The 24,959-nt window shown below is 39.4% G+C and overlaps 1 protein-coding gene across 8 annotated transcripts; it reads right to left on the bottom strand.

Moving 5' to 3' along the window:
- Positions 1–104: 104 nt before the first annotated feature.
- CD47 (CD47 molecule) lies at positions 105–24,700 on the bottom strand. Of its 8 annotated transcripts, XM_052794023.1 has the most exons (12): positions 24,559–24,700; positions 20,468–20,818; positions 19,058–19,105; positions 15,990–16,079; positions 12,628–12,729; positions 12,152–12,244; positions 11,500–11,595; positions 9,607–9,699; positions 8,123–8,154; positions 5,826–5,850; positions 5,143–5,170; positions 105–2,508 (listed from the first exon to the last, which is right to left on the bottom strand). In XM_052794023.1, exons 1-11 carry the CDS (start codon positions 24,602–24,604, stop codon positions 5,145–5,147), a joined length of 1,002 nt encoding a protein of 333 aa, XP_052649983.1. In that variant the 5' UTR covers positions 24,605–24,700; the 3' UTR covers positions 105–2,508; positions 5,143–5,144. The 8 variants fall into 8 exon arrangements, with proteins under 8 accessions (XP_052649983.1, XP_052649982.1, XP_052649988.1 ...); XM_052794022.1 differs by lacking the exon at positions 5,143–5,170; XM_052794028.1 differs by lacking the exon at positions 5,826–5,850.
- Between the last annotated feature and the right edge of the window lie 259 nt (positions 24,701–24,959).

The following is a 24,959-nucleotide window of genomic DNA, read 5'->3' as shown; positions in this document are numbered from 1 at the left end:
GGAGACAGAGGGTGTAAAGGCAGGGGGAAGAGCTTATGAATATGAATTTATGGAAGGAGTTACAGAAGTTCAATGTGATAGTGACAAGAAAAACCTCTCACAAAAACAACTTAAAATGACTTTATTTTTTAGGTATATTAGCACAATATTTACAAAATCGGTTCATGTTTCATAAATAAAAACATTTTCTCAGGTAAAGACTATAGATCTATAGATATTTAAAATGTCTCTATATTTATATATACACACACACATAAACACACAAATGGAAGCATACAGTTATGAACAACTTTGGTTTTAAATTACTGGTGGGAAAGGGCTGGGTGTATCAATGACTTTTTAAAGTCTCACTTTTAAATTTGTACCCACAAGAAATCCAGAGCAGAGCCCATAACACAACAGGATGGTGGGTTTCTCCCATTTCTGGGGAATTGCTTCTGAAGCCTGTACGTGGCCACCGAGCTCCTCAGGTTTCAGCAATGCCTAGTAACAGCTCAGCCTCATCCCACAGTGACACAAACGGGTTCTACTGCAGTTTGCTTTACAGAAGTTAACATAAAGCTATTATACATAATGGTTTTTATAAGGCAGAATACCTCAAGAGAATTCCCATTGGTTTGTTTTTTATTCCTCAACTGCTCAACTTTCAACTTGCCAGAGGGAATCACTAGTTATAAATAGTGAGTTCTGCATGGTACTTAAATCAGGTAAATTCTTACGCTGAATTGTTAATGGAGAGTAATCTCCTATCTTTAGGTAGAGATTGCTGTGATTACAGAAAAACCTGTATCAAAAGATTCATATATAGGACCTCAAATATTATATGAATACTCCCACTGACAAACTTTAAGGTATGAAAGTAAATGTAAACCATACGTGCTTCTTAAATGCTTTATCGCATGAATAACCTTCTTCATTGTGGCCAGTTCCACTGATTTTAGTGAGGGCTGGACCATGGGTTGCTTTAAGTGGTTCAATCCTGCAGCCCTAGCAAGAGGACTGTTTATGAGAGTAAATATTGTAAAATCAGATACCTCAATTGTATTTTGTTGAATTCTTGATGCAAGGTGTCTGCATCAAGACTTGGAGCTCAACATGCAGAGAACTGAATCTCTGCAACATGCACCCACAACATGGATATGAACTCTAGTTTACAACATCCAACTCTGTGACTTGCCAAATGACTCGGAATCTTTAAAAACATGGATTTTATTACATTACTGTTTGGCAACAGCTTTCCAAACAAAGTTTTAAATTGTTACAAGGAGAAAACCATGTGTGCCTTTGAAATACATTACCTTAGTATGAATAGGAGACAGTGTCAAGATTTCTACAAAGTATACATAAAAGTCCAAGAGAAGCCAACTATATTGGAACAACTCTCAAAACAGTTGTAAAACGTGGTAAAATCTCATGGAATGTGCAAGTCCTAAAAAATTGATTTTTAACTGTACCACTTATATATATACACAGAAACAGCCTCCTCACTTCTCATCAGCTCCTCCTACTTACTTTCTATTTTATGTATTTGTGATGTAATGGCAGCATCACAAACTCAGGTCAGAAATTAAATAGCTCCTTCTTCCATTCAAGAAAACAGATTTTAAAACTCTGTCAAAAATACACTAAATAGGACAACTCCTATTTTTATGAAGCATCCATGAGTTTTACAAATTCACTGAGTTAAGAAAACCTGAAATTGCTTCCAGTACCACACACTGTACAACATGAACATACAAAAGAACCACATTCAGCATGAAAATTACTAGCTGCTGTGCTCCAGAATTCCAGTGCTGAATTAGGCTCCAACAGCTGAGCAGTTTCTCATCAAAGAATATGGAAAAGGCATGGAGAGCTTGCTCACTGGACTAAAATATCAGCCACCAGAGCATACATGGCTCCTGCCCATGGAGAGGAATACTACTGTTTCGTGGAATTAGGAGAACTCGATTAATAACTCAAGGAGAGCTGGGAGTAAACTTTGTACTTATGCAACTTTGTGTATAAGCATTTATTTTTTTATAAAAGTTTTGCTGAATGTCAGAAAAGATGTATTTGTACAATCTCTACTTCCTGCTTGTATCATAGACATATGACCATACCTTGCCCATGCACACAAATAAAGAAAACAAGTCTGAATGGTATTGCAATCTTTGGGCTGAGCAGGCCCATTATCGAAGCAGTGACTAATGATAGTTTTTGAAAATAATACCACTAAGGATTACTGCAGGGAGACCCTGTAGTGGGCAAACAGTGCTTTTTATATTTTCACCCTCAACCATCCCATATATACCATAACAGAAGAAAATAAAGATCATGTGGGCAAACACACATGTTCCTCGCTACAGCTGCTGTGACTATAAAATTACATCATTTATTTCAAAAGCACTTTTGCCACACATGCAAAACAACTAGTTTCCTGAATTTCTTCTCGTTGAGTAGTGCATCTTCAAGGCCACGGTGTATCAACAATGGTGTACTTTTCACACATCACATAGCTCTGCAGTCCTGGGAATTAAAAAAAAAAAAAAAAAGAAAAGAAAAAGAAAAAGAAAAGATCGTTTGGGAAGAGCAGCCTACCTAAGTTACAGCTTAAAAAAATTACTTTTTTTTTTTTATTTCAAACTTTGAAAGCACGCTTAGTGCTGAAGTAATAGAAAAGAGCGGTACTAGCAGCAAGCGATGTTTCAGCCTCTCCACAACAGAAAAGTGGACACTGTCTTGGAGCTCCAGCTCATGAATTGGAATAAGCTGTAGCAGCTCCCAGACTTAGCCATCTGACCCATCCTGCCTTTAGTTCTAATGCTGGTTTAGTTTCACATGCCACGTTGTAAGCTGGTGTGCTTCAGCCTCTGGCTCATTCCCCCTTCAGTGTGTGTGTGTGAACTTTCAAGGTGCTTTGGGTTTGTGTGGTGGGGTTTTGGTAGCAGGGGACGGGCTGCAGGGGTGGCTCCTTTGAGAAGCTGCTAGAAGCTTCCCCAGCTCCAATTTGGACCTGCCTCTAGCCAAGGCCGACCCCCATCAGCGATGGTGGTTGTGCCTCTGCGATGACATATTTAAGATAAGGTAGAAAGCAGGTAGAGCTCAAATGGTTCCTGCCTCCAGCTTGCGAGTCAGAGCCCTTGCTTTCGATCTGTAAAACCTTCTGTTATTTTTAGGAGCCATCTTTCAGGGCAGAAAAAGCAGACAGACTTCTAACCCTACCCTAAAAGTCAAAATGAAATGGGTAATTAGCAGTTTCCGTGCTTTTGGAAGCTCTACCTCAGCACTAGAAGAGGCAGGTTTTTATAAGCCTAAATGAGACCCAAGGAAACAAGTCAACTTATTTAAAATTGGATCCCGAAGCAAAACTCTTGCTGGTTCTTCAGCAGTATGTGGTAACTGTATTGATCCCATCCTTACCTCCCTTCTGGTCAGTTCTGAATGCAACAGACTGGCAAATATCTGTTTGTTTCCTGATCTCAAACCACTGCCTTTGAAGAACAAGCAACAGCCACTTCTGAAGCAGGACCTACCTTCCACTCCTCCTACTTCAGATTACACTAACTGGTGTACATTTTATCAATGCGTTTAGGAGACACCAATGCGTTTGTCCTTTGTACTGCCAAAGTGCTTGTGTTCCTATTGGTTTAGAAAATAATCCTTTGGCATACTTGGATGAATCATGCAGTAGTCTTAAGTAACATAAACCTAGCAGTACGTGGTATTTGTAAGGAAGCCTGTTTTTAAAATCAGCTGATACACCTTCTTCCAATTAGGGCTAACTAGTACCTCATTTATTGTCACATTGTCAATTCATGCCTTCTAGAAGTGGCATGATATAAAAATATTTCAAGTAAATTAACAGATTTAGAGTGACCTTACTCTTTATCCTGACTAGCAAAATGTTGTCATTTGATGCAGGAGTACTGGGCTAAGGGTCTAGTGACACCTCATGACAAGCTTGCTCAGTTTCCACAAGAAAATAAGTACCAATAGCGTCAACAAGTGCTCTTTTATCCTACTCCCATGAAAAGGAAGTACAGGTTCTGAACAGAAAACAATCAATAAAAGACTTTTTTCATTTTCAAACCTGAGCATCTAATCTAAAATGTAAGCTCTTCACTGAGAGCAATCTGGCCAGGCAAACTCTGTTACTCTTCCGACGGATATGAGCTGCAGGAACCAAGAATCTTCACAAACTTAGCTACCTGCTTTAGGTACCAGTTTGGGAATTTTGGGCCGAGTTAATACAGTCTTTCTCATTTCATGGCTTATTATAAATCAGGAGGAGTCTATTTACATGTAGTAGGTGTTGCAATCTTACAGGCCGTTATAAAATCAAAAATGACTAATCCCAGCGTTGAGGACATTTCAAATCGGAAGAGATCTTAAGTTAGGCCAGGACACTGCAACATAAATCTTTGTTTACAGTATTTGGTAGATCTTTAAACATCAAGCATAACCAATGGGCAGAAGAAGCCACAGTGCACTTTAGATCTTAAAAGTTCAAAATTCAGGTTTGTCAAAAATACGTTGAAGTTATTTAAGCAGTTCTTAAATTTATTAAGATATGTTTCAGTTCTGTTCATTTTTAAACACTACTATCTGACCCTGAAAAATAATAAATGGAATGAAATCTGATTGGAATACAAACAATCTAACAAAACCCAGAGAATTTAAATAACATCTAAAGGGGAAGAGGGGGGGAGAAAGTCTACTTTTAAACCACTTTCCTGTGAACTTCCATGGGAGATCACCAATTAAATATGTAGAGAAGGCTTAGTTATATTAACGACACCCCCCCCAACCAAATACAACCCACCACCAAGAAAACAGTCCATGCATCTTAAATACTATATAAACATAAAGCAAGCATACAAACTATTTGACTTTCCACATTTGATCAGAAACATAATATTTAATACTTCCCTCTCACTGACTCATCCTCTTCACTGTTTAGAAATACACATTCTTCCCCTATGTATGATACAGAAATTATGTATTCTTTCTTTTCAGTGAAATATAATTTGAATAAGAACAGCATCTGCACTGAAACCTGTCCTCCAAGTTTCATCATATTAGCACTAGGTTACTCTAAACATCAAAATCCCCAGCTACATGTTAATTAAAATAAATAACTGGACATACATTTGGACTTACCATCATTCTAACATCACTCCTTTTGCATCTTTAAAAGCCAAACAAATAGATTAGTAATGAGCAAAGCAGCAAGAAATGCTTCAGAAATAATATTCAGATTAATTCTAAAACTCCAGTTAGAACTTGCTACTAGCCAGCATGCCAATTAGTGAACAGAATAGCAAAAAAAAAAAAAAAAAAATTTCAGTCATCCCTTTCTTACCATAGATTTCCCCCATCTTAAGCACTACCAGAATTTCCCAACACCATGGAAGATTTTCCCCAACCCAAAGAAATATCAAAAGAATAGAATGCCAAGGATTGATTTTGCTATAATCCTAAGTATTCCATCAAGATAAATGCTTATGAAGAAGAATTAACAACAAGACCTGTCCCTCTTTTCCTCTTAAAAGCTGGACGTTTTGCAAAGCGAAGAGGGTGGATATAATATCCTGAGATACTAGATTTGTCCTAAACCAGTCAAACAATGCCACTGGCTAGCAAGCACAGTAGCGTAGAACAGGGAATCTGGAGCTGCAGGCACAATTTCATCGAGAGATCAAACTCTTACTGACTCACAGAGCCACATAAGTTGACATACCGATCTGCCATCTCAGTGCTGTTGTATTGAGAACTAAATTATTTTTTGACCTTTTTCCATAATTAATCCCTTAATTAGAAGATAAGCCTTGAATATCACCTACCATTTAGTGGTTCTTCTACAGCTTTCTGCAAAACATTTAAAAATATATATATGTATAAAAAGCCTTCATGTTTACTTTTGGCTCGCCACAGTTAAATTACTCTAATTGACATATACAGTAAGTAGTGATTCTACAAAAATGAAGAAAGCTGAACGTTAATAAAATTAATGACTAGAGTTCTGAAAAAATTAAATAATCAATAACTGCATTCTCCAGATTATGTTTTCCCCACTGTAATTTCTTCCTCAGATGAAATACCTCTAGGTGGCAGCAAAAGGCATGCAGATACTACTTTCAAGCTCTAAAACCTAACTGATTATTTCTGTGATTTGATCAATGGTTAGTAATAAAGCAGCATGACTAAAAAAAAAAAAAAAAAAATATAGCCAAGTAGCCAAGCAATCAAGTGTAATCTCCTCAAAAGGAAATACACCACAGTTGTGCGTTTAGTCTGGTAGACAATCATCAGAAACAACACACACAATCTACAGAAATGTTAAAAAAAAAAAATCAGTAATTGGTTAAGATGGCAGAATTCAAGATATGCACCTTTTCCCCTCTCACACTCGAAAATATCAAGTATCATTTTGTAAGCGTGCCCCAGTGTCAAAATGAAGCACTTGACTGATGCTGAGTTTTCCATAGTCTTTAGATTACACAGAATCAAAGTGTATTTTCAAAATCACTTCACACCTATATATTGCCTCAAAGTACAGCAGCATATGCTTTCCTTGATGGAAACAAGCAACATACTATAAACACGCTTAGTTTTTCACTAGGTCTTTCTGTAACTTCCGTAAGTTCATGAGCACAAATTATTGTCACCTGAATTCCTCTGTATCTAACCCTCCACTAACTGCAGCCGCAAAAAACGTTATTTGTAGTGGCCGAGATTTCCAATGACCGCTAAGTTTTAAAAATTTCTTTAGATTTCATTCCTGTCTCCAACTCAGAGAGTAACATGGTGTTCACTACTACATAACTGTGGCTATTTCTTTATTTGTCAAATCCTTGCTGCAGTGTAAAGCCACCTTGTGAAGAGAACAGCTCATAAGGAGAATGGAGTTCCCCAAAGGATGTTATTTAGCATGTTGGTTTCTATTTCAAAGCTTATTTACAACCAAAAACTAAGTTTAAAAAAAAAATATCTCCTCTTGCTGTGTTTGCTTCCATTCTACAAGTAAACATAAGCATATCAGATAAAGGTAAGATTGCGTTTTGAAAGAAGCGCATCTATAATACTTTTTCTTTTTTTTTTTTTTTTTAAAACTCCATGCGCTTATATTCCTTCCCTAAGCAAGACCAATTCTCTGAAATACTATTCCTAAAAATGAAAAACAGATAAGAAAAAGCAAAGGAAAAAAAAAAAAAATCTCTGTTGTCCTATATTCAGTCAGCTCTCCCACCCCACTGTTAGAAACCATCTTTCTTCAACAGCTGGGTCTCAGGCTGTAGACTGAAGAGGAGAATATTTGCCACGCTCCCCTGTTACAAGGAAATTTTACTGGTATTATACAGTTGTGCCTCTTTACTTGCTTCTCCAGAACTCCAGAAATCAGGCAGTTCGTAGTCATGGATCACCAGAAAGCACTGCATAAGTCTATGAAAATTACTGTTTTAGGAATGATTACTCTTGAATTCAAAAAAAACTGACTGAAAAACCTTCCTTAAAACAACAAAGTTCTTTTCCATTTGTTCTGTGTTACCTAAAGACAGACACTCTGCTTTCAGATGGTCTCATGAAATCAAGGGACATTACAGGAAAGTAAGAAAAGAAAAAAAAAGATCCAAGGCTATAGCATCCGTATAGCTGGGAATTCAAGAGACTATTAAAGGGGTTTGGTGTAAAAGACCATAGGATAAGAAAAAACGAAGTCTTTGTTATAAGCCACCTAGATGAAAAAATTCAACCGTATTTTGCACTGACCTTAATGAAAAAGTATTTTTATTAAGGTGAGCAAAAGGTCTTTATAAATTCCCGTGAAAGAGTGCATTGTAAAAGAACACCAAAGTTCCCTTCACATCCACCACCTTTTTGTGACAGCCCTTGAAATTCCCATTTGGGCACAACAGTCAGAGCAGCCGCTAGGTAAGGCTGCCACTTACAGTACTGTAGACACACTCAATAGGGACAATGAAGACCACCAACTCACTCAACATTAGACATCTGTTACACAGCCAGAACTTTTGCTTGCTACCAACCTGGTCTGAATTCGAACTACTGAAGAAAGGTTCAGTATCTCACTACAATCCCCTGAGCCATCTAGTCACCCCAAATTTATTAATTTTAAGCTTACCCCTGGACGAGGATGATCTTTCATTCTGGAACCTAAAATAATTACAAAGAAGTGACCAGGCAGATGAATAAATGTCATTATCAACTGAATAAAAATACCTATTGATAAAACTTGGAACAGAGTATCAACACACAAAATTGAAGCTTCTCCTAACCAAAACTACTTAATATGATGATCTGCAAATTCTTAAAGCCTCTAAGCACTCCTCTGTTTAGGAACTGAATAATCTTATGTAGAGTGTGTGAATTGTCTCACTTACACATTCAGCTCTAAAAATGAATTACACTACACACTATTCTTTGTGCTTATTTTGGTGTGCTGGATTCTACCCCAACAGTCACATTTGACTTCTTCAGCCAGCAAAATCAAACTACAAATGCAATATTTATGCAGACCATTAGCACACAGCATTGAAGTCTATAAAAATTACTTTTGTTGTTGTTGAAAGGCTTGCTTCACCTCACATTTTTGACTCATCTTCACCTATCTCAGGTATCAAATATTAGGCATTCTGCCTTAATTTCTTCTTCAACAGAAATCCTCCCTGTTTCAGCGTCTATTATTTCTGACCATGCCCACACACAGTGTGCACATACTAAACCTGGAAGACTGCACAGTTCAGTGCAGACCAAGGACTGCGCTGACTGTACACAATAAGCTTGAGTCTGGAAGCAATATATGCTCAATTGCATGGCTCTGCGTCCAAACTAACAAGCTGTTTGAAGAGCCTCAATGCACAGCTTTAAACAAAGTCACTCTGCTCTCAGACCCAAGCTGTAAAGTCCACATGATGTTAAGCTGTGGTGTGCCACCATTCCAATCACACAGCATTGCTATGTTTTTTGCTTATTTAGCAGGCCTGACTGGCTTTTACACCTTTAAATCTATCTTTTTGAGATCTGGGGAACAGACCAGTTTCTGAAACAAAGTATTGCTATTCTTTGCTCCTAGCTTTTAAAATAAAGCACAAGCAGGATTCACTAAAATGAAAGGTGTGCATTCAAATCACTCTTATTTTAATGCACCTCCAACCAGTGGAAATCACTAGGCGGATTTTGCTTTTTTAAATTCATATTTTGTCTGCACCATCCCATAACCCACTCTATAGAATCTCTGAAATTCTTTTGCTCTCTTCGTTCTAAGCTTCAGCTAGTCAACTGTGTAAATGCAGAGCTTAAACAGCAACATCTGTCCTACAGCTGAAACAGTCTTACTTAAGAAACCTGGTTGTGTCCATCTCAAGACAGTTTATTATGATAAACTGTAAATTTCTTTACTAAAGATTCCCCACAGGCTCTATGAAACAAAGCCAATATATACAGACAACTTTTCAGTGATTTTTAAACTATGTAATTGTGAAATCACACCTTATGTTCAAATAAGCTGTGTCTACCTCTAAAAAGTACAATAGAGAAAATTGTTCTTCTGAATATTTAAGTGCTAAAAAAAAAAAAAAAAAAGGCAGAATATTAGGTGCTACTTACCCATAATAAATACGTAAGCCAGACTAAGCAAATTTGCAATAGCCATAATAGCTAAGCCAGCAATCACAACAGACCCATGTAACGGAGGACAGGCTGTTAAAAACACGATAAAAGAAACTGCATCACCCACCACAAGTAAAAGCACAAACTTTTATTTTTGGATGTAACTGAATACTAAAATAAATAAGCCTGATAAAAACACACAGGATTAATTAATCTTTCAAAGCTATCCCAGAACTACTTCTGCATCTTTTTCTGTATAGATTCTTTAATGATACAGATGCATTTACTGATTTTATCCTGCTCAACTGTACTATTCTACTACAGTTTAGCTATTCTACTGGCATTCACTGCAACTGACAACATTCTTTCATCAATTGTATTTTAAATTTAAACTTGTATCTTCAGTCCCAATTGTTTTGAACTATAATTGCATTAGACCACAGAATACAATACTGTTACTGATAAAACAGAGTAAAAAAGGGAAGAAGGGAGCAGAATATGAGGGTAGTTCTGAGGCAAATCCACCAGAGATAACAGGAATGCTCCATGTTTACAGGGATCACAGAGTGGGAACAGGCTATTATAACCTAACCACAGTTCACTACAGAAACTCCTTGTTGTCTGATGCTTGTTTCCACAGACTTGAAGTCATTGCAACTGCCTGTGAGCTCAACCTAGGATGAGCTATTTCTACTGACACTTAAGGGTCATTGAGCTAAACTTCCAGAGGTACAGATAACATCTACCTTATGTGACCTGTGCAAAGGTCACCCTGAAAAACTAGGGAGCCTTTCATTTGAGAACATTATAAAAACATCCTCCATTTTGCATTACTCTACAGGATTAATGCTTTACCAGAAGTCTCCCACCAGTTTATTTTACTATTACATTTGACAACACTTAGGTACCCCTTAGAAATACTTCTGTAAATACTAAATGATAAGCATAAAACTCAAATCACTGAAGGTCTGTCATTTCACTCAGATTAGACAAACCTTTAGAAACCACTTCAAGGAGAAATAGTTTTCCTTAAATCCCCAACCAAATAAACGATTAAAATTAAGACTGTCTCTATGAAACAATAAATCAGGGGTATAAAGTGCTTCCAATGAACACGAGTATGTATTCTACTACTAAATATACTGCCAAGGATGCCTAGTCCTAAATTCACCCTTTTCTCTGCTGTGGGGTTTTCTAGTGGGTGGAGGGGAAGGCAAGCAGAGGACAAAGGGAGGGTTAGAGGCAGGGATAAGGGTTATCACTGTGTGTGGTGTTTAGTTGGTGTTCCCTGACAACACTGACTGTTTCTCAGTGCTGAAGCAGAATGCCAGCCACAACCAGACTTAAAACAGTCCAAGAACACGTCCAAGTCTACTGTCTCCGTGTTTGCCTTCTTAGGCTGTTTCAATGGTATTCGTTTCTCAGCAACTTGGTTATCAGTTGCATCCAAGTGAAGATTAACAAGGAATTTCTGATTTATTCATTGAATATGAAAAAATTATTATGACTCTTAGTTTCTAAATACCCTAGGCCTCAGAAAGAACAACAGTAATAAAGGTCAGTGTTGGTTTTAGGTGACTCTTTAAGGCACTAACTGTTGCAAAATTAAAACAATTAATTTTTTTTTTTTTTTAAGCAACTGTTCATAAAACACATGCTGGATATAGTCATACTAATGAAAATGATATGTAATACTGCCTTTGGGCTATTCTTCTTTCACCAGATAAAAGAGCATTAACATGGTAGTCCTAAAAGTACATTTACAGAAGTTACTTGCTAACACTCAACATAGTGAAGCCACTTTCACAGCATTTTAGTGTTACAAACAAACAAACAAACATCAGGTACTGACAAAAGTAAAGACACTTTTACAGAAGATAAATTGCTTACCTGAGACACACAGTGCAAAACCAACCACAGCAATTACATAACCAAGAATTTGCAAACCTATCAGAGCAAATGTTGCTTGCTGTAGACTCTCAAAAACTGGGAAAGACAGAAAGAGAAACAAAATTGTAGTTTTTAAAGTTTAACTACAGAGACACAAAAGGTAGATCATTCACATAAAGCTAGAAATCAGATTCTCCTAAATTCCAAGCTCAGCCAGCCAGTGTGATATCAAAACTCACAAGTGACTGCAAGTCATTCATGGCTCTTGTATGTATACACACACACACACAAATTTATGTACATAAATAAAATTATAAATAAGCCACAAGTAGAAAAAAAATGAAACACACACATTCTGAGAGTTACTTATTCATCCCAGTTCCAAGACCCAAGAAGAAAGAGCAGGAATCACTTGGACGTCCTACCCTAAATCTTGTTTTTCAAGCAGGTAACTTATACTTCTTCTCTGAATCAACTTAGCCAAACAAACACAGGTTAAACATTTTGTTTTGAGATACTAGGAAGGTCAGGAAGCCAGGGCCCTATCATAACACCTATTTATAAAAATGAAAACAGTATACAGATTATGGGGGGGTGGAGCTCAGTTTTTCTATCAGTGTGTTCTCAAGCTAGTGAAGAAATAAATACTCACCAATTCCAAACATTAAGTATTGAAGTGGTACCAAAATCACAGCAGGGACTACAATTAGGCCAAGACCAGCTTGATTCTGTGCAGTATAGCCACCTGCAAACATTTGCATGGAAATCAGTAAAACAGAAATACTTAATTGGAACAAAGCAACAAAAGTAAATTATTAGTATCACCAAGCTTTTAGGGTCCAGAAAAAATCCCACTGAAGCACCAGAAGTCACTCCCTAGCCCCTAATATTCATCCAAGGTAGCAGGACAGAAAATAGAAATAAATTTGGAGTCTGTATCTCCCTATGATCATCTGTAGGCCTGACAACCACAATGCTGTTTCTGTTGTATTCTGTAATTTCTTTTTTCCATTTTAAAATTAGCAGATGGCAATTAATAGGTGGTACTAACTTTGATACTACTGCATGGAAGAGATTCATTTGTGCTCTTATTCCCTTAAACTAGGAAGGCAATTTTAATACACTTACCTTGGACAAAAAGAACAGTGCCTACAACAGCAGCAACTGTGAAGATGAAACTTGCTACAAGAATGCCCGTTTTCTTCTGAGGTACAATTTCATATTTTAATGCTTAAATACAAACCAAAGAGAGACAGAGAGGAAAACAATCAGACATACAGATTCTTTCACTAAAATACACAGATTTTATGATTAGGACTGTTGTCCTAAACAAAGGAACAAACTACTAAAAAATTAGAACTATGTATACTACCAAGATTTCAGTTGTTTTCATTGTTTGACATGGTTAATATGGCTTACTCAGATAAATGAAACCTGGCATTGGTGTTCTAGTCAAAATTCTTAATTCCACCTTCTACACATTTCAAGTGATATGTTATCAAAATTACTTTGGGACACAGTACACGTTAACTCAAATGGATGCACTACTGACGTTTAAATAATGTTACAGTGAATTTGTTACCCAGCTGAGTGTCAGACAGGGATTTAGAAATCCCAGGTTTAATTCTCTTCTCCATGACACTGTGTGAGCTCAGATGTATCACCTCTGTCCCCAAGGGAACAGGGTGATGTTCCCATCTCACCAGAATGCTTTGAGGATGAGTAGATAAGGGATGACCTGCGTGTTCAGATGCCACAGACAAGACTAATTTTCAGTAAAACTGCACTACTAAATAGCTGCCATCTCAGAAACAGTTGATTCCAGTGGAGGGTTTCAAAGCAACAGCACTTTAGTAGTCTTTGGAAAAGAAGGAACAATACAAATACATCATCATAATAAGCTGTGTTTGTTACTGCCTTATACACTGCTAAAACTAAGACACAAAAAAAGGCAGCTCTTGCTCCCAGCTTGAAAATTAATATACCAACAACCTTGGTATATGTTGAAATTGGTAATCACAAACAGAGAACAAACAAATACTGTAAGTAACTTCAAAAAGAGAAACAAGGAGCACGTACAGAATTAACATCCCGCTAACATGCACTGCATTAGCACAAAAAAAAAAATCATGAGAATACAGTAAATATTCTACAGGGTATGTATGACAAAATCTTTAATAGTATCTTATCTATGGAACGGTTACAGAATACTCTCTCTCATAATTAAAACTCTATCTTTCATTATATTCACATTGCCTAACACAACAGGATCTCAGTCATACTCTCAAGTACTACTGTCATTTAAACCAAAAACTTATTTGGAATAGTAGTAATAGTAAAAACTTCCTGCATATCTGTACTGGAAATTCACTTTTTTTTCTCACATTGTAAGTACACTAAATAAGGAAAGCAAGACACAAACGCAAAAATAAGTAACTGATACACTATACTTAAATCCTAAAAGCCAATCCTGTAAGAAAAAAAAAACAAAAAACCCTACCCCAAACCAACCAAGAAAAAAAAAAAAAAACCCACACAAACAAAACAACCCCCCCCCAAAAACCCAAAACCACCACCCTCCCATAAAACACAAAACCAAGAAAACATATAGTGCCAAGTGTTACACAGAAAAATCAAGCCCAGTTTAACAAACTATTTGAAGATATACTGTAGCATTGTGGGATTCACAGGTTAACTAAAACAGTGCAAATTAAAGGAAAAAAAAACCAGCAAAAACAGTAAGTACACCCACATTTCTTAAGTTAGAGGTAGCACAATTATTTTTCCCCACAGAGGTCACAGACCTCACAATAAAGTGCAGAGATGCAAAAAAATCCAAGCAGGCTCGACTTACTCCTGCAAAATGACAGTGCTTCTCCATGGATGTATCCATGCATATTTCAGGACAATTATTACTTTCCTATCAAAATGCTATAAAATGTTAAAGTTCTGCTACAAATGCAAGGCAATGACAATTCCTGGACATATCAGACTCCTAAACCATTATAAACAATAATGAAAATCAGGAACCTAACAGTATGGAAATAAAATAATTAAAAAAATAGGTATTAGTTTTCAACCTCTGACCTCAGCTGGACCTTTGAAGAGTCACATACCATTTTCCGAGGTTCATGAAAAAGTAATAAGAAAAATATATAGAGATGGTTGAATATGTACGTGATTACTATAAATCACTCTGAGTGCGACTTCTTTCCATTTCTTATGGACTCGACTCTTAAGCAGAATTTTTTTTTATTTTTATTTTTTAGAAGTCTACAAATTGAAAAAGGCTGAAAAAACCTCAAAGACTGATGTAACAAATCCCACCACAGGGAACCTTCTGAAAGACTAGGACATAAAACACACTCTACATTGCATAGATGTTAGACACCAGTGTATAAAGAATATCTAAGGGTGTCTGACACAGGTAAACGTATTGCCTCTAAAAACATTTAACAGAATAATTGACGTCAGTGTTAAATTCTAACTCAGCCAGTGCTAAAAGACCAATGAACAATTTTACATTAAGAGAGCACCATCCTTCTCTAATATTGATTTTGTGACCATAAAATGAAACATCTTTCTCTTTCTAATGATTCAATAATGTCATGGTGAACCAACAGTGAAGAAAAGCTTCCTTGTTCTAACCAATGACAGCAGACATTATCAATTATACCCCACAAAAATTACACACATGCAAAAAAGCTCATCATTTGCAACAGTATTGGCAGCAGAAACATCACCACATGGTAGACTAGCTGTAAACACAGACCCTTTAGGCTGCACATCATAGTGCATGAAGAAATACAGCTGCTAAAAATCTTAACCCCAGAAAGCAACCCCTGGCCTCCAAGCAAATAGAGCAGACTGGCCCAGATCCTACTGCTTAGGGCTAAACCCCCTATGACAGCGTGCCTGCATTCACGCTGCATGACTGTGGCACTATATGGCACACGGAAGCCCCAAAACACACATCTTTTTGATGAGGTCATGTTTTCAGTTCAAAGGTCCCAAACTCTGCAAATGCTATGGCAGACTATTGTTTTCGTAGCTGGATGCCAAAAATGTGTATGTCCTGAAAGAGTGCAGGGCTCACTGAAAAGGAAATGGAAGACTATGGAGCGCAGAAGAGCGTAGCTTCTTGTGCTCTTATTGACCAAGCCTGTAAATAACAGTGCTTATCAGGAACTATCTTGAGAACTATATAGAAGTTAACTCTCTCGTGGTGGTAACTGTTTCATGCCAAAACCAAGCTCAGAAACGAAAGTATGTAACAGTGTGGATGATCAGGAGAGGATTCCAGAGCAAACCAAACACCAAGTTATTTGACAAAGCAGATGTACCACCTCTCTGTGTATTATCTGGATCAATTCTACCACACATCTTTTAGATGTAAGGACCATCTTTCATCTTACACGGATGCCTTTGCGCACACAAGTGATTTTTAGAACAAATCAATAATTACAAAGAGTTAAAGAATCAATACTTACCAATAACACTTAACTGAGCCGAACACAAAATAATAACTAAGAACAGCAACGCTATGATGATAGCCCTTTCCACTAGAAGAAACCATGATCCTAGAGAATAAACAAAGAAAAATGGCAGAAAGAAAACAAAAACTGAGGTTATTAGCTTTACATTTATTGCTCCTTTTAGGCTATGCTCTAGATTACTCAACACTGTATGTAATAGTTAACATTAAGAGTATAATAGGTCAAGAAAGCTATGATTTATACCTATGTATTTTTCACTCTGATCTTGTATGTGACAATCTTTTTTCACTATTTCTAGTTACCCTAACATTTTCCAAACTGGAGGTCTTAACCTCCACTGAAGCAGAGGATATGTACTATCAGACAATAGCATAAACAAGCTAGTTAGCTTGTGGAACTACAAACAGCACAGTAGATCAGAAAAAGGGTGTATTTAGGCTAAGCAGGAAAGATAGGAAAAGTTCAATTTAGTGCTTCCCCAGCTATCCTATTCTACCTCCAACTGCTGTGATCCCTGAAGAAATCCAGATGTGTGGTAAGGAATACAGGAGCTAACTTAAATGAGAAGGAAACAGTACTTTGTCAATTTCAGAAATCACATATTTTCCTTTAGGTCTTCCCACCATCATCCATTTAGCCTTTTTTCCCCGCCTGCATCTTGGATGCCTTAGGCTGTTCAGTCACTCGTGCTGTAAGACCATGTAAGCCACCTTCCAACATAAAATTCTGAAAATATCTCCACTGAACTAGAAAATGCAGTTGATTCTTGCATCTCTGCTTGTAACTTCATTTAGACTCGCTCAGTGGAATCCAAAGTCTCCATTTCTTACATTATACTTGCCACCACCCCTCTGCTTGCACGCTTGCTTCCAAAGAAATTTCTAATCTTCATTTAGATGCATACTCCTTGCACTTACTGTCCATATTTAAAAGCTGCATCTGCAGCTCCAGAAACATGGAATTAAGTAGCAATACCTCACAACTTTCAAAGTCAAGTAAATACCCTGAGGACAGTTTTAAATTCACAAATTGCCCTCTTCCCCCTCCCCTCCGGGGCAAGGGGTCACTGAAGAAGCTACTGTGGTTATAACATAAATACAAGCAAATCACAACATACACTTGTCCTGGTTTCAGCTAGGATAGAGTTCTTTTTCTCTAAGACTAAAGACTTTCTCTAAGACTAAATTACTAAGAAGAGTAATTTTCTTCTTAGTAGCTGGTACAGTGTGTTTTGGATTTAGTGTGAGAATAATGTTGGTAACACACTGATGTTTTAGTTGTTGCTAAGTAGTGCTTATCCTAAGGTAAGGATTTTTCAGTTTCCCATGCTCTGCCAGCAAGCAGGCGCACAGGAAGCTGGGAGGGAGCATGGCCAGGACAGCTGACCCAAACTAGCCAAAGGGATATTCCATACCATAGAATGTCATGCTCAGTTTATAACTGGGTGGAGTTGGCTGGGAGGGGCAGATGGCGAGCGACTGCATTGTGCATCACTTGTCTTTTCTTGGTTTTTTTTCTGTTTGAACATTCCTTTTTTAATTATTATTATTGGTGGTGGTGTTATATTTTATTTTACTGTAGTTATTAAATTATTATCTCAACCCACAAGTTTTACCTTTTTTTTTTTTTTTTTTCTCTGATTCTCCTCCCCATCCCACTAGGAAGGGGGAGGAGTGAGTGAGCAGCTGCGTGGTGCTTAGTTGCTGGCTGGGGTTAAACAACGACAATACTAAAGGCAGAGAAATGGAGGAGTATCTGCCAGCTTCCTTATCGCCAAAAGCAGCCTAAATTAATTAACTGTTTAAAGGAAGGCTTTTTGCTTCATTTGCATTTTCAAAAAAGCAACTAATATTGAACAGTAACTTCAATGCACAGTTGCCATTCTCTAGATAAGCCAAATCCTACAGGCAAATCACAGCAATGCTGTTCAATGTCACTGAGAATTATTAATGAACTGAAAGTATCTGCAAGCAGAGACTCTAAAGCACCTTCACTTCCTCTGTAGCACTTCCAGATGACACTACCAGGTATTACGAATAGACAAAAAGCAGCCATAAAGCCTGGTATCTGCTAGGACTTCAGCATGCAACATGGAACCACATACAGTCCAGTCTCAAGAGTCTGAAAACACTTCCTGTATGGAAATGCTTGCAATGCTGCTGGTACATGCAACATGCAAATAAGGGAAACAGCTGAACACATTTTCCTGGTAATGCATTTCCCTTACTCTGGTGCTTTATAGCAATAAACTACTGGTGAAAAGTACTATTTTGAGAGCCAATATAAGAAAGTCAGTTCCAAACTAACAGGAGAGACTTCCAGACATGGGGAGGGGGAGGGGGAAGGGGAAGGGGAAGGGGAAGGGGAAGGGGAAGGGGAAGGGGAAGGGGAAGGGGAAGGGGAAGGGGAAGGGGAAGGGGAAGGGGAAGGGGAAGGGGAAGGGGAAGGGGAAGGGGAAGGGGAAGGGGAAGGGGAAGGGGAAGGGGAAGGGGAAGGGGAAGGGGAAGGGGAAGGGGAAGGGGAGAAAAGAGAAAAAGAGGAAAAGAGGAAAAGAAAAGAAAAAAGGGGAAATGTTACAGTCATTCTCCTGTGAAGATAACTGATCAGGAAAGAGTGTGCCCCAAGAGGAGGGCACTGGCACAGAAATCTTGCTCACTCTGCTACCCACTTCCTAGGTGAATCCAGGAATTCTGTAAAGTGAGATGGAGAATAGTTGGCTCTTATAAGTCTATCTTTGCAAAAGCATCAATTGGAACATATTAGAAGTGACAGCATGAATTCATTGCTCAGAAATAACAGAGTGAAGACTGGTACAGGATTTCCATTATTCACTAACCCTTTTCAAAACCAACTTGCTACACTTTCTTCTATTAGCTTATTATCTCGAGAGTCTCTTTAAAACACTGAGGAACAAACAAAAAATTATGCAGAAAAATTTAAAGAGAGAACAAGCGACTGTTTTACCTTCAGCTAAACCCTCAAACATTAAGACTAAGTTTTACATTTTCTAGCATATACCCTCAAACCTAATGTGACCTCTCAACTATAAGTTCTTCACCAACCACATTTTTCCTTTGGTGTTGGGGTATTTTCATCGCCGCAACTGACAACTAGAAAATGAAATTAGAAAAATTACATCAGTTTCCTGCTTTGTAGTCTTTATACCACTTTCAAAATTCTAAACACATAGAAAGTAAAAATAAAACAATAAAACTTGCAAATGGTACTTGATTCTATTACATCCTCCTCTTCTAGAGCTTAACACTGAATGGCAAACACAGTCCAAAAATGTTGAGTAAGGAAGAAGCTATAAGAGAAGGAAGGAAACTGCCTATACCTCTTCCCCTGTTTTTGCAGTGTTCTAAGAACCGAATGATTTTGTAGCACCCTCACTCTTTCAGCGGCTGCGCCCCTCAATCCATTTCAAGATCACATTTGTTTTGGAGTGTATATAGTTAACTTAATAATTAGACCCAACTGTGAATTACACAGATGTTTGCAGCAGGACACAAGTAACATCTGTCTGAGCTTCATAGTTTTTGAATTTGTCATTAAAATTAATAGGAAAAACATTCTAGGACAATTCTACAGTGCACAGGTAAGACTCCATGTGCTATGCATATGTAACATATTCAGTGCTTCTGAGAAGCTTTCCAGAAGCAAGAAGCAAGTCTCCTGTGCGGAACAGATAAACAATACACACATACGTTCAGTGAAACTGTGCCTTCTGCAGAATACGAGACAGACTGCACATGTACAGCAGATCCCATTATTCAATAGCTGAGGCGCTAGAGCACATGGGCTGCGTCTGACAAGATAAGGTAAAATGGCTCACTAAATGAGAAATTCATCACTTAGTCACCATTATTTTAAACACTGTCTTCCGAGGACAACATTTAATGCTAGATAACTGTAACAAGTTACCATCTAGTAGTAGCATTTTCAACCTCACTGGAAAACTGCATGCCTTCAGATCAAGTTTTAGAGCTCTTATACCAAATTTCCATTAGTTCTATCTGTAATTTTTCCAGCATAGCTAAAGACTGCAAGATGCAATTCGTCACAGAAAAGATCTCTGCAGTCACTGTGATGGATGTATACATCTCAGTATTACAAAGATATTAGGAATATGTTTCAGTGTGTAATGCAATAACATGAGGATGCTGAAAATATCACCAACTATATAATCTAAAAGATGTGGGAAAGCATAGATTTTACTATATTAGACAAGTGATCTTCAGACATTATTACAGAATGAAAAAATGTGTTCAGATCTTTCCCACAGAAGCAGTCCCCTATAACTTAATCCAAAATAACTCATATTAGCATTCAAGTTAGAAGGCATGGGTGCTACATTTTTTGTATTTTCAATTTAAAGTAATACATTGTCATACTCATGATTTTTTTCTTTCCCATAAGATTTTGCTTGTTTTCTCTCCCAACAGGTTCTAAAACAATGGCAGACAACTCACCTGAGTGCTTTCTAAGTTCAAGTCTTGTTTCTCCTTCTCTGTTTGATTCTGTTACTTCACAACTGTAATTTCCAACATCTGCTTCTGCGCTGTTAAGCGTTAGAGAGGCAATACCCTTGGGTAAATCCGCCCGAGATACCAAGTTAGCTGACGGAACCGCTGGATCTCTGAAAAACTCCTGTCTTGCTCCATCAAAAGAAAAAATTACTTTTCCTTGTTTTTTCCATGTAACAAACATGACATTTGCATTGTTCTCCTTTAGATTAGTCACATAGCAAGGTAACACGACAGTTTTATTACAGTCAGTTTTTTCAACAACATCTGTCACACTAAATATCAACTGGGCAGAACCTATAAAGAAAAATGAAAATTAACACATTCAGAATTATTTCTTAATATACGAGAGAAGAAAGAAAAAAGAAATACAACATGTGACTTGGGAAAACAAAACAAACTCTCCCACGAAAACACAAAATAGAAGCATGCTTTAAGAGAGTAACAAAAGAAGGAAAAAAGGCATCATTATTATTCTATCACAGCCCCTCTACACAGACTCAGCCATTCTCACATCCATTTAATGTACAGATACCATAACCTGTCATAAATTAAAAGAAAAGTAATAAAACTTTGGGCTGTCACTTCCTTGGACACTTCCCCTAAAATGCCATATGCAGAAATACTGCATTAAGGCCTGGTTTCTGCAAAGCATACACTAACATTAATCACAGGCTGTCCCACTGATGTTCAAATTTTTGCTGCTGATCACACAGGTACCTAAAACCAGAGGTCCAGGCATCAGCTCCACACAAGTATCCTTTACAGTTCATTAAGGACACAGGGAAAAAATTCTACTTTTACACTTTTGAGAGAAGGCAGGCAGGGCAGCTTAGTCAAAGGTTTGTTATGTGTTCCTTCTTATCTCTGAAGGTGGAGCCAAATGCCCATAGGTTTAGATAGTTTCTTGCAAATTCTCTTTTCCTTTCCGATGGAGGAGGTACACACACAATACTATATATTAAATAAGATTATTACTTACTTTGTATTTGAGTGTATACACAATAGGATTTGAAAATGGATAATTTGTAACAATAAACAGCCTGTATTGTAAATCATTGTGATTAATGCTAATAACAATTATCATTCAATGCAGGTAATGAAAAAATCACCACAACACAGGACTATCTTATCACTGCTGGTTTTTACCATTTCCCTCCCACATTGCACCACAGTTTTAAAACAGACCGTAGTACTGACTGATCACTGTTTCAAGAAAGACCTAAATCCTATGCTGAGATTTTACTGGAAATGAAGATCTATTCATCAGTTCCTGAGAACACCGAAAATTATAATATCAGTATTTAAATTACACCAGGAACCCGAAGAGGTTAATTAAACTAGCTTGACTGCAAAATACAAAGGCTTTGAATCTTTTATTTTCTTTATCTTTCCTTGTTTGTGTGAAATTGTATCTTAGTTTAATAGCTGTCATAATAGTCATTGCTCTCCGAAGTCCCAGTGGAATTAATCATTCAAAATGCTTGACTATATCCACCTGAGAAAACGAAATATGGGAAAAGATATGTACTGTAAAACAAGACCACAACCCATAATACTGTAAGCACGCAGACTTACAAACTGGAGTAGCTCCAGTGACTTCAGAGGAACCACTGGTATTCACGTGTATAAACCAGTTCGGAATTGTGATATGTATTTGATGACTAAATTCAGTTAGGGGAAGGGGGGGGGGGGAGATCAATAAAAGTTGTGTCACTTTTTGCAGTAGCCCATTTTTTTCAAAGCAAGAGTCTCAGATCAAATTTAAAAAGCACTGATCTTTGAAACATTGCTTTAATATTCTCACACAAGTCACTGGATTACTACTGAATATCAAAAGCTTATAATAAGCTGACTCTATATGTATTATGCATGACAGCACTTTACAACGAAGAAAGAATTATTCTCTTGTTTACTCATTGTGTTGCATTTTTAAACTGTACCTCAAAAAATAAAAGTAACAAAAGCAGAACAAAAGGAAACTGTACCCAAACCTGAAACTATGCCCTAATAAAAAATAAATGCACACAATTAAAAGCCGTAGTGCTTCAGTGGTTCATGAAATAAATTTCACATGTTTTATTTTAACCCCACCTCACAATAAAAGGTTTCTGAGTGTGTGGTTGTTGGGGTTTGGGTTTTTTTCTCCTTTAGAGCTAGCACATTTACATTTCGTAGGAAGAATTATTCACCACTGTCTCCATTTCACTGAGAAAGGTAATTTTCAACTAAAGGAAGCAACTATACTTCCAAATACTTACCAAAGCAAATAAAACCACCGTCTTGAAGGAATTAAAACAAATTGATCACAATTTTCTCCCTAGTATTAGCACAGACTGGTAGGCAGCTGTAAATTACTGATTCCAGCAGTTTGCTGTTGTGTAGTCTATGAGAGCTGGCATATTTTGCCTGAAGCCAATTAAGAAGTACTCATGTGAACTGCTCCACCAGCAGAGTGCTGGGGAAATAACAAGCAGGCTGCAGACAGGACCAGCAGAAGCACACAGACAAATACTTGCGGGTTTTGTCCTCTGCAAATCTGACTGCTTTAGTAGAAGAGGCTGCATAGCTGCTATCTCACTAAAGGGAACCTGACTGCTTACTACAGGTATTTCCACTATCAACTTCCGACACTCTTCTTGTGGTATGAGGAAGTCATCAGAACCCTGTGGCAATAGTTCCCAGCTTCTGCAGGCAGTAGACTACTAGTGGGCTCCTGGCCTCAAACTTTTTCATGGATTATCAGCTCAGAGGTGTCACATTAAGGTGACAATTTTAGAGCCTTATACTAGGCATTTTGCGGGGCCTTCTTCTGAAGAATATGCAGTTGTGAAGCTGCCACAGAAAGGTTGTTTCAAATGATATATGCAGTGCAAATTTGGGAATAGAGCACATTATGGTAAAATTGGCTAAACTTGGTAGTTGCACCTGATGGACACCTGCATTTCTCACTGACTACAAAACATGCTAGGGCACTCAGCATTTAAGGTAGTCTACTGCTAACTCAGGTCAGACAAGAAGTCAGGTACCAGCTTTGAATATGCAGGTTTAGATGTGCTACTTACTGACAGAACAATCTATCATTTGCACCTCGGTGAAAGCGCCGTATTTTTTTTTAACACTCCCTCCCCCCACCAAGTTTCTTCTCGAGGCACAGAAAAATAAGAAGTTAGATTGCGAGATGTCACTTACACATCAGCAACACCCAAACTTTTCTTAACATCAAGAAATGCCGTCAACCCTAGAAACTGTACAGCAAACCATCAGTTTGACCATCGTTGTTTCTTGAGACAGCACATTAAGCTAAGCTGCTCTAACGCTACGAGGCACAAGACGAGGAGCTTTGCGCTGCTCACGGCGTCCCTCCTCTCCCCCGCAACTTCTGCAAGAAGCAACCCACCCCCAAACCCGGGGAGGACGAGGAAAGCGGCAAGGCGTGGGGCTGGAGGACACCCCCCCCCCCCCCGCCCGCCCCCGCGGGTGGCGAGCTACAGCTAAGGAGACCGCAAGTCCCCCACGCGCCTGCTGCCACCGTGGCCGCTCGGCGGTCACCAGCCACAGCCGGGAGCTCCGGGCGGGGGCGGTGCGAGCCTCCACGCCGAGCGGAGGGAGCTGCAGCCCCCCCCCCCCGCAACCGCGGCGGCAGGGCGGGCTGGTGCCGCTCCGCTCCGCTCCGCTCGCCCCGCGGGACCGGCCGCCTCGCGCCCCGTCCCGCCCCGCCCCGTGTCCCCCGTGCCCCCCCGCCGCCGCCAGGGCGACACCCGCCCCTCCCTTTCCCGCGTGCCCAACGGCTGCGCGGGCCAGGGAAGGCGGCGGCTCCGGCCTCCTTCCCTCACACCACCCTCGCCCCCCGGGGCCTCGCCTGCACCAGAGCCCCTTGGGAGGCCGGGGGGGGGAAGGGGGGGAACGGACGGTGTCGCGGGCCGAGCTGCCGCGGGCCCAGCCGCAGGGGCCGGACGACGCGGGGAGGGGGGGGGAGAGAGGGAGAGAGAGAGAGAGAGAGAGAGAGAGAGAGAGAGAGGGCGGCGAGAACTCACCGGCGCCCACGGCGCTGAGCAGCACCCAAGCGGCCAGCGGCCACATGGCGGAGCGGCGGCGGGGAGCGCGGCCAAGGCAGCCCGACGGCCTCCGGAGCTGGTCGCCGCAACGGGCGGCTCGGCGCAGGGGGGGGGCGGGGCAGGGCGGGGCGCCCGGGGGCGGAGGGGGCGTCCTGCCGCCGCTGATTGGCTGCTGGCCCTTGCTCCTCGCCCCCGCCGCGCCGTGACGGCGAGGCCCGCCTGCCGCGGCCGTTAAGCGCCGGGCTCCCTGCCCCCGCGCCCGGCCGTTCCCGGCAGCGCGGGGTGTCGCCGCGGGCCGGGGCGCAGGGGACGGGCTCGGCGCCAGGGGCGGGGAGCTGGCCCCGCTTCCTTCCCCCTGCCGGGGAGACCAGAGCAGCCGG

This window comes from Harpia harpyja, chromosome 8, assembly GCF_026419915.1.
Source record: "Harpia harpyja isolate bHarHar1 chromosome 8, bHarHar1 primary haplotype, whole genome shotgun sequence".
Lineage (NCBI taxonomy): Eukaryota > Metazoa > Chordata > Aves > Accipitriformes > Accipitridae > Harpia > Harpia harpyja.
The sequence above is the reverse complement of the archived record's forward strand: the minus strand, read 5'-3'. Positions and strand labels throughout refer to the sequence as shown.

Coding starts and splice junctions, on each gene's coding strand:
- CD47 (XM_052794022.1), bottom strand. CDS start 24,604: ATGTGGCCGCTGGCCGCTTGGGTGCTGCTCAGCGCCGTGGGCGCCG. Junction 11,596..12,151: donor ATACTTAATGTTTGGAATTG/GTGAGTATTTAT, acceptor TGTCTTTCCCAG/TTTTTGAGAGTCTACAGCAA. Junction 5,851..8,122: donor AAGATCATCCTCGTCCAGGG/GTAAGCTTAAAA, acceptor AATGTTTTGCAG/AAAGCTGTAGAAGAACCACT.